Here is a 14896-nt window from a genome sequence, read left to right as displayed (position 1 = left end):
AACTCTGGGAACATCCTGTCTTTTGCCAAGGGCATATAGAGCCAAGGAGATAAGGCAAAGTACTTGCCTGGATCAAGAGCAGAGCAGGAAATATGCTCTCCCTTTGCAGCATGAATAAGATGAGGTATCTGGTTGCAGAGATGTGGGAGCTGGGAACAACTCTGTGCCAAGCCAGCTTCACAAGGAGCAAGTGAACTCAGCCAAGGCCAGTCTCAACCACTAAGATCCCAAACCAGAGCTGCGCCTGACTTGAGTGTACACTAGAGGGCACTCTTGGCTCATTTGCATGCATTGCTGGTTTCAATGTAACCTCCCAAAAAAGGTATTGGACTGCAAAAGCCTCAACACTGGCAGCGCCTTATAAATGGGGAGAACCCTCTACCTCTCCAGAGATACAATAGTCTGTGCAACAGCCATTTTTTGAGGTCCTACCCACATGTACCAAGCCAGATACTGCTCCAGAACAAGGGACATAAAGATAATAGGAAGTTCACAATGTCTAAAGACAGCCTCAAGAATGTCTCCTTGTCTTTCTGCCCGAATGAGGGTGCTGCCAAGGGCAAGAAGTTTGGGGAGATTGAATAAGAAAGGGGATATCAAAAAAGAGGCGATCTGAACAGGTATCCCTGGGACTATCCCATGATCGTGACTAGTGACTGCCTCCCACGAGTTCCTGTGGTCTGATCCAGATGGGCTCTTCTGAGCATTTTTATCCTCTGTCCCAGGAGACCACTGTGCATCCTAGGGGGACTGCCAGACCCTGCTGCCTCCACTCAGTATTCTTGTACAGCTGCAGCAGCAGTCAGCGAAGGACCGCTGGTCCCCTGTGTTCCTCTCTGGTCTCCTAGACCAGGAGTAATCACACAACAAACTCCCAATCCTGGTGTCCTCTTCCAACACCTGGACGTCCAGGAAGTTGATTAAGACTGGTGGGATCTGTTACCAGAGACTTTCAGGCTATGATACTCTTTCTGTACTTCTAGAGATGTCCAGAAAGCCTCCCTTCCTGGCACAGGACAGCAGACAAAGCCCCTTTGTCCAACCCCAGTGGCCATGATGGGGGAATTCCTGCAACCCCAGGGGACAAGAGAACAGAGATGGTTTTAGATTTGTGGGAAATTTCAGAGATTTATTCTAGTGCTCTCTATCATATTTGTGTTCCTACTTTCATGAAGTACAATTAATGGGGGGAAACTGAGGCAGCAGACAACCAGGTCAGGTGCTTTCAGAGCCCCAGGGCCTTCAGCATCATTGTACTTTGAAAGTATGAGTTGGGGACGATCCCTCATCCACTACTTCCCAGCATCTTGAAGGGACCCTTTTTGCCTAGAGTTGGTTGCTCTGGCACTACCTACATCGACATCCTGGCATCTTAGAGGGTCACAACCCAGATAGGACAGGACTAATCCTTGAGGGAAAAGAAGCTGAAATATGACATTTTGCCTGAACTGTGCCTACAGACACCTCTTATATGGCAAGCCCTTGAACATGGGTAGAAACGTAATGTGTTAGAAAGGTTTCTAAGCCCCAAGTGGAATAATGGGAACCCACCTGAATCCAGTGGGGTTGAGCATGACTCCCTGAACACCACTTAGCATCCTCAGGGTTGCATCTAGCACCTGGCCATACCCCTGGAGTTAGGCTTGAACCAGACCCTTTCTGCTCTCCTCTGTGGTCTCACCTATGCTGTTTTCTCTTCCCTCTCATCCTCTCTCCCTCTCTCTGGCCATCTTGGGTGCTGTGTCTGAAGCTACTCCAACTGCAGGTATTGTACCATCAACAGAGGTAACGGGCATGGCACGGGGCAGTGCAGATGGAGCCCAGGCTGGCCAGAGCCCAGCAAGAGAAAGTGATTCTGGCTGAAAGCATGCTCCAGGCTCACCCTTTCAGTGGAGAAGCCAAACTTGAAAGGAAGGTGTATAGAGAGCGTTGACTAGAAAATGCGAGCGTGCTCTCTCCTTTCCCATAATGCTTGTCCCCGCTAAGGAGGCTGGCTCGGAAGGGGTCTCACATGCAGAACCCTCTGAAGCCAAGAGAAAACCTATTGTGGCCACCTGAGCCTTACTGGACCTGACATCTCTGATCATAGAGATGACTCTAGGAACAGCTGGCTCCTAGCCCTGGTGACATCACAATCCCCTGAAAGGGTGAGCACACTGTGCATGCTGGCCTTTGCATGCTGCATGGGGGGACCCAGCGCCATTCTACCAGCTAGCATATATTCCAGTCAGTGAGAATAAGCAAGCACGTCTATGAGTAAGACCAGGGCTCCAGGGCCTGGAGCCTCAATGTGTGTCGGGGATTGATGGTCTTGACACCCCCACACACACTCTGGGAACTCAGCTCCTCAGTATTCAGTATGGAGATAGACTTCCTCCTTTGTGGGTCAGGAGCTGGGCAGATGGGTCTGTGTCAAAAGCCAATCTGGTAACAACTTTCCCCTTCGGTCCTCATATTGTTGGTTTGAGGGCCATCAAAACTCTACCAAGGGCTGCTGTACTCAAGCCAGAGAAACTAGGCAAGAGCTGCCCAGGGTTCCTTTCCTAGTCCTCTGAGCTTGAATTTTCCCATGAGTTAGGAGCCGAGGGCAGAATGTCCTGGGCATTACAAAGGCTGGAAGCCAGGGTACCTTAGAGCCTGCATAAAGAAACAAGCTTTGTTAAGATGCACCTTTAGGTGAGAAAATCAAGAGCCAGGCAGGAATCTGAGCTTGCCCTGTATTTCCCAGCTCACTTGGTTTGCTTCCTACCAACGCCCATTTGTTTCTGCCCACTGCTTCCTACGTTGATTCTACTTCTGTTGCATATCTTCCTTATGGTTTCATGTTTTGCCAGCTAGATCTGTCAGTAATAAGAAACCACCATGCTTCCTTACCTCAGCCCTCCTCCTCCTACCCAGTAACCAGGCCAGCCAGCTAAGTCAGTGCTATCCCCACAAGCCCTCCTCCAGGATGTGAGACACAGTTGTCCAAGGCCTGAGGACCACAGAGCAGACAATTCTGGCCATGCTAGAGGGAGGGTCTTCCTGGCTCACGTGTGAGTCTCTTCCACAGTGGAGACAACAGGTACTTGGGGTGAGTCCACTTAAAGCTCATTCATTGGTCAAGCATCTTCCCGTCTCTCACCTCATTGGGCACTCTAGCCCCAGTGTAGAGGATCCAGCAGCGAGAAGTCTGCCGCGTTCAGAGGGCAGTCTGTGCAGTCCTCCTATGAGCTGTAGTTGCAAGAAGTGTTATTCCAACTCCTCCTCCATGTCCTCCTTCCAATTTTAAAAGATCTAAACTCAGCATGCCGTGCAGAATGGGCCCAGGGTCTCTACTGTCAATCAAGTGTGTTTCCCAGGCACCAACTTCCACATGACACCCCGGGAAGGGCAGATTGTACTTTTTGGTAACTGAGACATGCCAGTTATATCAGATGTTGTCAGTATTGCATGCACAACACCTTCTGGAGACGGGAGAGCTTGGGTCTATTCAAAGGGAGCAGTGTCCAACCCTCTATCCTCTTCCTTCTCATCCTTACCAAACCTCACCACTTCCCCCCAAATTGATCAGTTCTTCTATCGCCCAGTGAAGATAATCCCTCTCGTCCACCTGTATCTTCAGTCTGCTAGGATTGCTTCCCATCTGTCTAACAATCTGCGACTTGGCTGGGGTAGTCTTCGTGCCATGTGGACAATCTTGGACTGAACATTCCATCTTGGAATGCCTGGAAGCTGTTCTTGTCTTTGACTCAGCTCAGAGCTGCAAATGTTGGGTGGGTAGCTGGTAGAAGCTCAGCGCTGTGGCAGGTTTAGGACGATGAGAAAATGAGCAAGATGTGTCATCTCTCCATCTCTACACAGGGCTCCCCCAAATGCTCAAGTCCTTAGCTGTGCGTCTTCCTTGGGGACCGAGACAGTCTATAGGGTTGGCCTTCTCTATATTGGCAGACTCCCAGCTTCCAGATCTAGCCTTCCCTAAACCATTTTCCATACTGGACATTTATGGCTCTCTCTAGGTTGCTGGCCAGCTATGATCACCAATCAGTACCAGCCAGGGCTTTTTCCAAACTCATAGTTCCTGCTGTGGCTGGATAACAACTTCTAGCCCAGGAATGTATCTACCTAACCTGTGACCCCCCACCCCCCACCTCTGTTAATGCCAACCCCGTTTTAGGGCTCACCAGTCTTCAATTCTCTCCCCAACTCAGTCCCAGGTTGAAATGCCATGACAGGCCTTGTGAATAGCGCATGCCCTTCCTGCCTATCTGTCCCAGGCTTTGGATGGTTCTCTCTCCGGCTGTGGTGCCTTTCATCTTTGCCCTTCCTGTCTCCTGTGGTCCTCCAGCCTGGGGATACTAGACACAGCAGTGAGTGGGTCAAGGATGTGCTGAGTCACCAGCTGTGCCCTCTGGAGGTCTACTCTTTATGGAACTTCATGGGGACACCCCTGGGGGCTTCCAGTAGCTCCCACCCTCTCTCCCCATTTCTCCTTTTTGCTTATACCCTGGAGTTTTACAGAGCCCAAGGGGGAAGAACCCAGGAGCTATCACCACAGAGAATGCCTTCCTTTATTCTTGTTAGGTGCGGCTGTCAGAGGAGGGGGTATGGCTGGAAGCGTCCACATGGTCACTTCTCGCCCTTGTCTTCAAGCTGCTGAACAAAGTTCAAAACCTAGTCTAACCTCTCAGCATTTCCGTCCCCAGGGCATTTGCTGAAGTGCCCTGGAAAGCATGTGATACAAGAGGGGCTAAGGGAGATATGAGTGTGTCCCTGTATGTTAAAGGGCCAGTGGTCACAGGAAAGCACTGAGAAAAACGGACTTGGACTCATGGGCCCTGGAAAATGTACAGCTCCTGTACCTGAAAGAAAGGAAACCCAGGTTCCTGGCTACATGACAGGGTGGGGCTATGACTCAAGTTACAAGAGTATTTTCTTGTTATACCGTTTAAATAATCAGAGAAAAGAGGACCTTGTGAACCTATCATCCTCCAGAAGGTACTAGAAAATACATTATTCATAAGGAATTAAGTAAGAACTGTCTTGTCCAGAGGGACAAAACCTCTTCCTACGTCTCACTTGTGGTTATGGTCATGGTGGCTTATAGACCCAGCCCCGAGACAGCTAATCTTCACCTTATAGACGCTCTGCTTTTCTGCTTGTGAACTTATGCTTCCACAGCCGTGTTGGTGGGTGGGATAAGCCAATCCCTTCATGCTGAGTGCTAAGAGCACTGAACTGACTCTCTGGCCTAGGGCTACCTTAGGTTTGAGCCCTGGAAAAACAATGACAGGAAGGCTTCACTCCTGTTCGCTGCCCCACCCTACCAGGTCCTTCTGGTACCTTCTTGATGCCTGAAAGTTGACTGGGGTTTGGGAAATACATTGTTATTGACTTTGGACCTCCCTTGGATTCTCTAAGACACAGTGGATTCATCTAGCCCCACACTTAGGGCTCAGTAATAGCTCTGCTTTAACAGGTAGGGAAGCTTCAGAGACCTTGGAAATTTGCCCTTCTTCTCTATAGGGCTTATAACATCAGAGGCCCATGGAAGTAAAATAAGTCACATTCTGGTTGAAACGTCTTAGGCTTAGGAGCCTGATTCTCCTGGGGAAAGTTCTCTGGCTTCCATCCCTGGCCTTGCCCTTTTCTGTGAGGATGGGAGATATTTTTCAGGGTCTCAGGAGATTAAAGACAGAGTGGCATGTCACTATTTCTCCGAAGTTACGGTTACTGTTTTTGTCTAAGTCTCTGCCTGCTGCCAACACCAGAGGGTAGACAGTGGTCAGATCATTAGCAGAGATGTGGCAAGAGAGACCGCTCTGTTCTCTCTCGTTTGCCTGGTCATCCTCACGCTATTAGTCCCAACAAAGACTGACCTGGAGAACAAGGAGAAGACCCTCAGTAGCTTCCCTGTCCGTTCAAGAGAAGAAGAACACTATGAAAAGGTGGCCACATTTGTGGACTAGCCCCCAGGGCCAACTAATGTGAAGAGTCCGCTTTAGATGGAGGTGGAGCATGAGCAAGTCAGCCCAGATAAGCCTGGCTGAGCCCTGGTGGAGATTTCCACACAGAGGAAAGCCTGGCACTCAGCTCCTTTGTCCTGCAATGTGTGTGCCTTTGAGTGACTGGGAGACTAAGGTTGCCCATCACAGGCTGGACTGTCATCCATTCTAGGTTCAAATATGAACAGGAAGGACTTAGGGTCTGTGGACCCTAAGTATCCTAGACAGAAAGGCAAGAAGTTTGGGTTGGGGATGGGGGGACAAGCCACCAGTAGGCAAAGAAGGGAAAGGTGGAGAAGGGGGACAGAAACCACAGAGATGATGGGAGGAGGGGGCTTTAAGGTGAAGAACTGGGAGTGGTTGTCTGCTCTGAGTTCCTGGAGGACAGAGCCCAGCCTCCTGCCCACCGTTCCTCTGAGCCAAGGTTCAATGGCCACACCCACTTGGTATTTCTAAGACTTTGTAGGCAGTATGTGGCCCACGGTTTGTGCCATCCCTGGAGTTCAAATGGTTCAGTGTGTGTGTCCTTTGACCACTATCCTGGTGCCTGGTTGAATGCATGCTGGGTGCTTCAAGCTACACAGACCATGAGAAGAAAATGAAACACACAGCAGCTTCATTCTCTTCCTCTCCCATGGCTGTATGTTGGTTGCTGGGGTCCCGCTGGACCAGTGCGGATGCTTGGGGGAAGCTTCTGACTTCTGAGCCCATCTTGCCACTGGGCTGCCTGCCTTGCACGTGGGGCCGGATGTGCTAGCTGTGTGCTACCAGACCAACCAGACTCGGTTGTTTCACACTTCCCTCTTAGCTCCTCCCACGTTGCCCCCGACTACCGTGGGTACCACAGGCCTTGTGAGCAGCACTGATGCTACTGCCCTTGCTGCCACCAGTGAAGCCACAACAGTTCCCATCATCCCAACCGTCGTACCTACCACCGTCGCCACCACCATTGCCACAACTACTACAACCACTGCTGCTGCCACCACCACCACTACGGAGAGTCCTCCCACTACCACCATTGGGACTAAGATTCACGAAACCGGTATTGTGTGCTGCCCATGCTCCTGGCCCCTCCGAGCCCACCTCCCAGCTTCTCCAGACAAACCCAGACTTCCCTGGCTGAGTGATGAGCTTTGGAGTGGCGTTCACCAGCCCCGCCATGCTTTACTTTGCAACCTAGGCCCAGAGTCCCTGTCCTGAGCACACACGGGTGGTCACTTACCACCCAGCACTCTTAATGCTAATCAGATCTTCTACAGGGCACCAGGTTTCTCAGAGAGAATCCCAAGCATATGCCACGTAGTCAGCCAGGAATGGGTCCTCAGGAAGCCAAGTCGTGAGAGGGGAAGGTTCTAATGGCTGTGTGCCTGGCCAGGAGAGTTGCTGACTACACCATGTCTGTCCACTTCTAGGGACAGAGGCCAGGAGGAGCAGGGAGTGGCTGCTGTGCCATGTGGTTCTGGCTCTGGAACCCCTGTCCCTTCCTTGTACCCCTGTCCCCAAGGACTCTTTGCAGGTATTTCTTTTTAAAAGTTAGAGCATGCAGGAAATGGTGCTCCCAGGTCATGCCATAATACCTGACAAGGGTTCATTGCTTTTCTTTCATTCCTAAAATACATACCTGGAGGAAAAACTGCAAGAGTTCTAGGGATGGCCTTTAGGGCCGCTGTGCCCCACAGCCCTGCTCTTTGAGCATGAAAAGAATCCAACCATTCCTGAATCCTAAGCATCATCCTTGTATTATCATAGAGTAGAGGGTCTCTAACTTCCTGAGCCCAGGGGGCAGCTATAAAAAATAGCATGAAGCAGCCGGAAAGACATCCAGGAAATACCCAGAATGCTCCATTCCTGGAGACTCATTAGACACCCGCGGCCTCCACAGCATTTGCTTCTTGAGCTAGTCCCTCCCACTTCCTAGCCTCACTGCCTCCCACCCACCTGCCTATTAGCTTCTGAATGTAGGTGGAGGCTGAACAGTCCTGTTAGTATTTGCTCAATTATGTGGTGTCAAGTGAGCTGAAAGCAGAGGCGGGTGAGTCACAGCTGAGCCCCTCAGCCCTCTGAAAGGCTGATTTACTTTAGAGGTGTAAAATTGGAATGTAAACATGGAGGTTAGGGGCAAAGTCAACTCAGGTGAGGCCTACTACACAATCAAATGCTGCTGTCACTGGCTTGGGAGGTCACTGTCCTCTGGGGCATTTTCACCAGAGCAGGTCTTTTTGAATGCTTAACGTGCTTCAATTCACAGAGCCAAGAATCCTGAAATAGCTAATCTTGCTCCCTGGTAGTTCCTGACCTAGAAACTTCATTCTTACACCAGGCAGGACTGACCCCATGACTCACAGCCCAGGTGTAGACCTTGTCTGAAGCTGCAGAGGGCCTGGCTTCAGCCCCAGTCTTATGGAGAGCTTGGGGACAACTGTGAAGTATCTCAGCCTCCAGGGAATCTTTTGAATGAAATTTCATCTTCATCTTGTCTTCTATCATAGCATAAAATGTTTAATAACTTTTCCTTTTGCAGGGTATCCTTTGTGTCAGTTTTTAGATTTGGGTGCTGCTCCCTAGCTCTTATGAGCCAGTGGAACAATGTATGCTAATCACAGCCTCCTTCTGACTTCACAGTCCCTTATAGTTCACCTTCTGGGCCCTTCCCTTTCGAACACCCCAGTCCTTTAGCAGTCATCGTCCTGACCCTTCCATATGGTTCCCACCTCACAATCATCTTGGTCTCCCATTGTTCCGGTTTTTCTTTCCTCTGTGTTTATAATGTGTGTGCGCATGTTAGCATGTGTGAGTACAGGTACATACATGACGATCAGACATGACCTAGCGTTGGTGCTAGCTTTCCAACTGGATTTGAGACGGACTCTCGTGGTTTGCTGCTGTGCACAACTGGGCATGCAAGCTTCACATTCGTCTTCTTTCAGTCTCCGGTCTCCTGGTCTGCAGTAACAGATCCTGTGTTTCTGTATTCAGCTTCTTTTGGGTTTTGGGGATCCTAACTTGGTTTGACAGGCTTGCTCGACAAGCGTTTCCATCACTGCCACGGCTCCAGCCTCTGCTTGGCCTTTCCTAAGAGCACCCTGAACCTCATTGCCTTTGAGGGCGTCAGATCTGGTTCAATATTACCTTGGGAATCAAACCATTTAGTGTAGCTGCAAATGCTATTGTACGAGTCCTGGAGCAAGAAAGACCTTGAAAGTGGGGCCAGTCAACTTCATTACTAATGCAAGCGCCTCGAACTTCCAGGAAGAGGGAATCAGGAGAGGAGCCAGTGTGATCAAAATGGAGCAGAAAAGAAGTCTGTCTCCCTCCCTCTAAGGCACAGGCCTTCTGCTGCCATTAGTGAAGCCTTTCTAGGGCCCCTCACTTGACACACACTGTGTTCACCTGGGGCAACCGACACCTGACAGGATTACAGTAGGGAAAAAACACTTCTTTGAAGTGAAAATCAGAAAATCTTTTATCACTTCCCCCAGCCCCATGGCAGATAGGTAATGAATAAATGCACCGTCAATACACTCTATTCATTTATGTTTGACAACTGAGTTGGTGACAGTGCCCCCTTGCATTCTAATTAAATATACAGGAGCCACGCTTGTAAAGCCTTTGAACTACAAGCATCCCGGCTAGTCCTCTGCTGCTAAATCTTTTCTGGGAAATGTGGTAATCAGGCTTCTGGGACTCTTGCATTGGAAGGCTGCTGCCATTCTCCTGAATACGGGGCTATAGTTTCAGACAGCTCTGTGGCTTTGATAAAGTAGTTCCCAGCCCCCAGGAGCTTGATAATTAATGTCCTCTTTGTTACGGGGAGATCAAGCCTCAGTGGCTCTATGGCTGGGAAGCCAACAGGCAGGGTTCTAGTATAGAGAACACTGAGGATTGAATAGCAAGGAAAGCTCATCTTTTGGTCCCACCTGGCTTGTGAGGGATGCCAACTCTGACTCTACTAGGGACCCTGACATTCTAGGCCACACAGTACAGGCCATCCAATCCTTCATTGATCAGAGGGCCTCAGATCCAAGTCACCTGCCTGGTTGAGTATCCTCTAGCTTCAGGAAGCCAGGAGAGTTTGCCTGTATTTAGTCCCCATCGTTACTGCTAATCATTCTTCCATGAGTTTTGACGGTGCTGGGTGTGGAACCCACATGCTCGGTGAGCACACTGCTACTGAGCCACACCCCATGGCGCATCTGTTTGATTTTCAAAAGCAACTGCTCTCCTTCAGGTTGGAGACGAAAAGCCCCCTCTCCCTGTCTGCTGGCATCCTGACCACAGGGCCTGTTTCTTTGCCCTTTTCCTTACACCGTTTCAGTCTCTGGCAAGGATTCCAAAATGGGAATAAGTGGAATGACCGGAAGCCTACTCTTGTTCCTATCTTGTGAGGCATGAGAGACAGCTTCCGGATCCCCTTCACAAGCAGACAGGTCCTCTTGCTGCTCCCGCTCAGCCCTGGGTAGCTAGCGACCCTTGGCCTGGCTATCAAGACTGCAACCTGTAGCTCTATTGGGCTCCGTGCACAGCCTTTCCTGACTCCTCCCCTTCCCAGCAGACTCTGGGCGTAAGAGTATGCATGGATATGGATGTGCCTCTCTGAGTCTCCTATCCCACCTCTGTCCTCACCACTAACTCCTCTTCTAGCCCGTCCGCCAGCCCCCGATGAGCAGTCCATTTGGAACGTCACGGTGCTCCCCAACAGTAAATGGGCCAACATCACCTGGAAGCACAATTTCAGGCCTGGAACTGACTTTGTGGTTGAGTACATCGACAGTAAGCATTGCTATGTGGGGTGGGGGTGGCGGCAGTGTCGTAGTGCTGGTGGATAGTGGTAGATGCCCATTAAGGAGATCCTGTTGAACTCCCTCAGGCTTAGAAGCCTTTTAGCCTGGCTTCATTTTAGCCTCATGAAATCGATCCCTACCAGAGATAGTGGAGGTGGAAGGAACAACCTTGAACAGGGAGGGACCTCTGAAGCCATTAGCAAAAGCCTTGTGTTGCACATGTTGTGGAGGAACTATGGACTGTGACCTGTGTCCACTCCTACCCAGAATATGGATGCTGAGTATCCTAACATGAGCCCGATCTCGTTTCTGTGTTGATCTGACCGAGACCCAGGGTGTTCTGATGGCTCATTGTATTGTCCAGGCCACAGACCTGAGCTGCAGACACCCTCAGTTCACAGCGTAGTGGAAAGCAACAGTCGCAGACCAGATAGCCAGTGGTTCATCGTGTCCCATGCACTCTATCAGAGCTTGGGATCAAAAACCTGAATGGACTGCAGAACATGTTCCAAACATCTGCCTTCTCTAAGGCAGGGCCCTTGGTCCTGTAGAGTGAAGCCCGTATCTTTCCACATGGACAAGTGCAATGAAGCCAATACACCAGCCGGAAAACACAGCTGGGTTATTCCTTCCCCCAAGAACTCTTAGAGATGAAAACCTGGTGCTAGGTTCTGTGGTCAGAGGAGGGCTTTAGAGCCTCAGGATCTGGAGTCTCTATTTAGGTCAGGGTGTTTTCAAGCTTCTTGCCACCACCATTCCCTCCCACAACCCTGAGGTGTGGATACTTTGTCTGATATGCCAATTTGCAATACGGCAAACAGTCCGAGAAGAACCCAAGAGTGGAGCGAAAGCCAAGGATGCTGTCTCACTTCCATGTGAGATACTAACCATGTGGCATACTAACCAGCATGCTGGCCCTCCCAGAAAGCTCACACTCAGAAAGTGAATCACGTCCAGTGCAGCTGACACGCTTCAAGGCCGAGACAGCCAATCTTGATACACTTAGTACTAAGACCGTGCGTGGTGAGGAAGGAAGACTTCAGGGGGAAGCATCATGTAAGAGTTAGAGCTGCATGCTGGGCGCTGGGAAGCTGCCTGTTCTGTGTGGTGGACTGGACCTGGGGTGCCTTAGCCCTGTTTCCGCACCTCTCTGCTTCTGACAGATAAACAGGGACCTAAGCACTCTCTCCAGCTCCTGGTGCCTGGTTGTAAGCTGACCTAGGTTTCTGTTCCCCAGGCAACCATACGAAAAAAACTGTCCCTGTTAAGGCCCAGGCTCAGCCTATACAGCTGACAGACCTCTTTCCCGGGATGACGTACACGTTGCGGGTGTATTCCCGGGACAACGAGGGCATCAGCAGTACCGTCATCACCTTTATGACCAGTACAGGTGAGAGGGGATCTGGCCTTGCCATCCCCTGCAAGCATGGGCATCTCATCCTCATCCCCAGCTTCCTGCTTGTCTCTTCTTGGAAGCAGGTCTCATCTCCACCCCATTCCTTGCCTTGCATGGTGCGTCTCCAACCTAAAGGAAGTCAGAAGCAGTCAGGTGTGCATGCCCAGTGGAGAGCAAGCCAGGATCTGAGCCAGGGGGCTGAGTGTGGGATCAGAGGGAACAAAAGACTGCATAATGAGGACAGGGACTGCTTAGTCCCCTCCACCATGTGTGGAACAAAAGGGCTCAGTGCATGCACAAACTTGCTGGGGGGAGGGGACTGCTGGAGAGTTGTGCGCTGTGCCCCCACTGTTTGGGAGCTTGCTTTCTCCATGTATAATGAGGGGAAGAGGCCAACCCAGGATCTTGATTCAGAAATCTCCTAACTAAACCTGGGATCAGCGTGTATGTTGTTGCCATGACAACAGTGTTTTGCTCTTATTTAATTTCACGCCCAGTTTGTCCTGCCTAATAGTAAGTGGTCTGGGCTGTTGTGTTTTGTTTTGTTTTGTTGTTTTTTAATCATGCTAGAGGTAGGACAGCAGTCTGGCTCAGTAGCAGCTTCAGCCTGGTTAGAGAGGCATCTTCCTTATATCGAATGGCTAGGTTGCCTAGGGCTAGAGAGAGACCAGGTTTAGAATTTTCTCTGCTGGTGGGGGTAGCCGGGAATCTGAAAACCACAGAGGCCCTTGCTTGTCTGTGAGTGTTTGGGTTTGGGTACATCTTTCAAATCAGACAGACATAGCCAAGTGGCCTGTAGTCTAAGCCCTGGGGCTAAGGGAAGGTGGGGAAAAGGATTAAGAGAGAAAAGGATCAGCAGTCCCTCTAGGGATGGTCTGGTCAGACGCGGGTTATTAGATGCACAGGAGGGGGGGGGGAACCCCACAATGATTTATCTGAATTTCTAAATGTTGACTTGAATATTCATTACTGTTCCCTCGCCAAGCCACAGGAGCCCGATGCTGGTAGTCTGTATCTAGGGAGTCACTGTCCATCTGTATCCCTGACGTCCTAGCCCTCTAGCCTGGTCCATCTTGATACGTCTCCCTAGTGTGCTTCTGCCATTCCCACCCATTTCTAGACCACAAAATTTGAATGTACAGCTCCTTGCTTAAAATGAGCCAGGCCCACTCAGACAGGATGTCTGAGCAGGCCACCAGGCCATCGTGTTCTGTGAGAAGCCATGCATCTGGGCAACTGACCAAGCAGAACAGGTAGCTGGACTCTGACCTGGTTGGGAATCCCAAACTTTTGGATATACTTGATTTGTTTCTTTACAAACTTGAGTCTAGCTCACGGGCAAGAAACAAAGATGACTCCCAAGGGTAGAACTTCATCCTAGAGATGCTGGGAAACCCAGCACTGTCTGTTTTCAGAGCTTTGCCCCACTTGGTGCTGTGGATAAGACCTGGAGAGAAAGTCAGAAAGAAAAGGGCCAGACCTTGCCTTTATGGTTGACCTAATCTGTTTCAAGTATAAAGCATGCAGTATGGGGGGCAGGCAGTAATAATGACTGCTGTCACTTGGTTCTGAATGTCATCTTCGATACCTATTTTTCTTTCTCTGTGCTGGATCTAGAGAGGCCCAGTCTGCTTGCCAGCCTTAAGGACCACAGAAGCATATAGCATTAACAAGTTTCCCCAGACCCCTTCTCGGGTGAGCTGGAACATCTGGGCTCAGTAACTTGTTTCTGAGTTCAGGTTATTTGCTTCCTCTTAGGTCAGCTGGAAACTCCTATGTACAGTTCACACAGAGGGAAAGAAATATTTTCACCCTCTGAAGTCTGTGTGTCCTTGTAAATATGTGTCAAAAGCAATTTCCTGTAGGTGGACTCCAGAGGCAAGCCCACACAAACACCCAGATCTCTGTGTTTTCACCGAAGCAAAGCTTTTGTGAGCACATCTGGGGGCCGACCACAGGTCCTTTAGCCAACCGCAGGCTATCACTTTAGCCCAAAGGTGACATGCTCAGTGATTCAGGAAGGAAGGAGAAGGGACTTCTGGGAATGCTAACAGGCTTTCTAACCCTCACCAGAAAGATCCCACTGGGAACTTAATCACCCCTTATTAAAGCTTCTGAAGCCAGAAACCTGACAGGCTACAGATATATGACCCTAGATCCTAACTGGCCTACCCATGCTTCACTGCTGGAATGAGGGGCTGGCAGAAGCAGAGATCAAGCAGCAGGCTGCTCAGAGCTCAGGGAGGTCAGAGGGATTGCAGGATGAGACAGGGTGTGCACGGAGAAGGGTGACGTACTTAAGGGAGAGCAGCCACATTGTGTTGAAGAAAGTTCATCGCTGTTAGATTATTTGTTCATCCATTTCTAGGATAACCTTCAAATGATGTTGTCTATAGCCAAACCAGATTCTTCCAGCCAGGCTTGGGAGCTGGATGAACTGTCTGGTTAGCAAATGAATTTCATAAGTTTTTTTTTTTTAAAAATAGGTCAGAGGGTGTGGTTGGATGAACTTTTCCAGAGATGTAAAATTAACATCTGCCCCAAATTGGAATTGGCGCCAAAGCCCCTAGAATAACTCATTCATGTTTTGAGTTTGAATAAAATGAGGTTGTCAGTGATCATTGGAAGAATGGCAGACAACTTCGGACAGATCCATTTTATCCAAGTTGCCAGCTACCTCTATGACCAAGCCTAACACTTGATAAGACTCGGAGTGTGCAGCAGGATTGATGCAA

The 14896-nt window shown here is 49.9% G+C and overlaps 1 protein-coding gene across 1 annotated transcript in view; it reads left to right on the top strand.

The window, feature by feature from the left end:
- The window catches only part of Nfasc (neurofascin), a 93721-nt gene that overhangs the window by 68565 nt on the left and 10260 nt on the right, over window positions 1-14896 (top strand). The window contains exons 23-26 of the mRNA XM_028764634.1: window positions 1751-1765; window positions 6793-7026; window positions 10638-10754; window positions 12003-12155. Coding sequence (XP_028620467.1) covers window positions 1751-1765; window positions 6793-7026; window positions 10638-10754; window positions 12003-12155 — 519 coding nt within the window. The remainder of the gene's footprint in view (window positions 1-1750; window positions 1766-6792; window positions 7027-10637; window positions 10755-12002; window positions 12156-14896) is intronic.

The sequence above is a fragment of the Grammomys surdaster genome, unplaced genomic scaffold, assembly GCF_004785775.1.
Source record: "Grammomys surdaster isolate TR1022 unplaced genomic scaffold, NIH_TR_1.0 145, whole genome shotgun sequence".
Lineage (NCBI taxonomy): Eukaryota > Metazoa > Chordata > Mammalia > Rodentia > Muridae > Grammomys > Grammomys surdaster.
The sequence above is the reverse complement of the archived record's forward strand: the minus strand, read 5'-3'. Positions and strand labels throughout refer to the sequence as shown.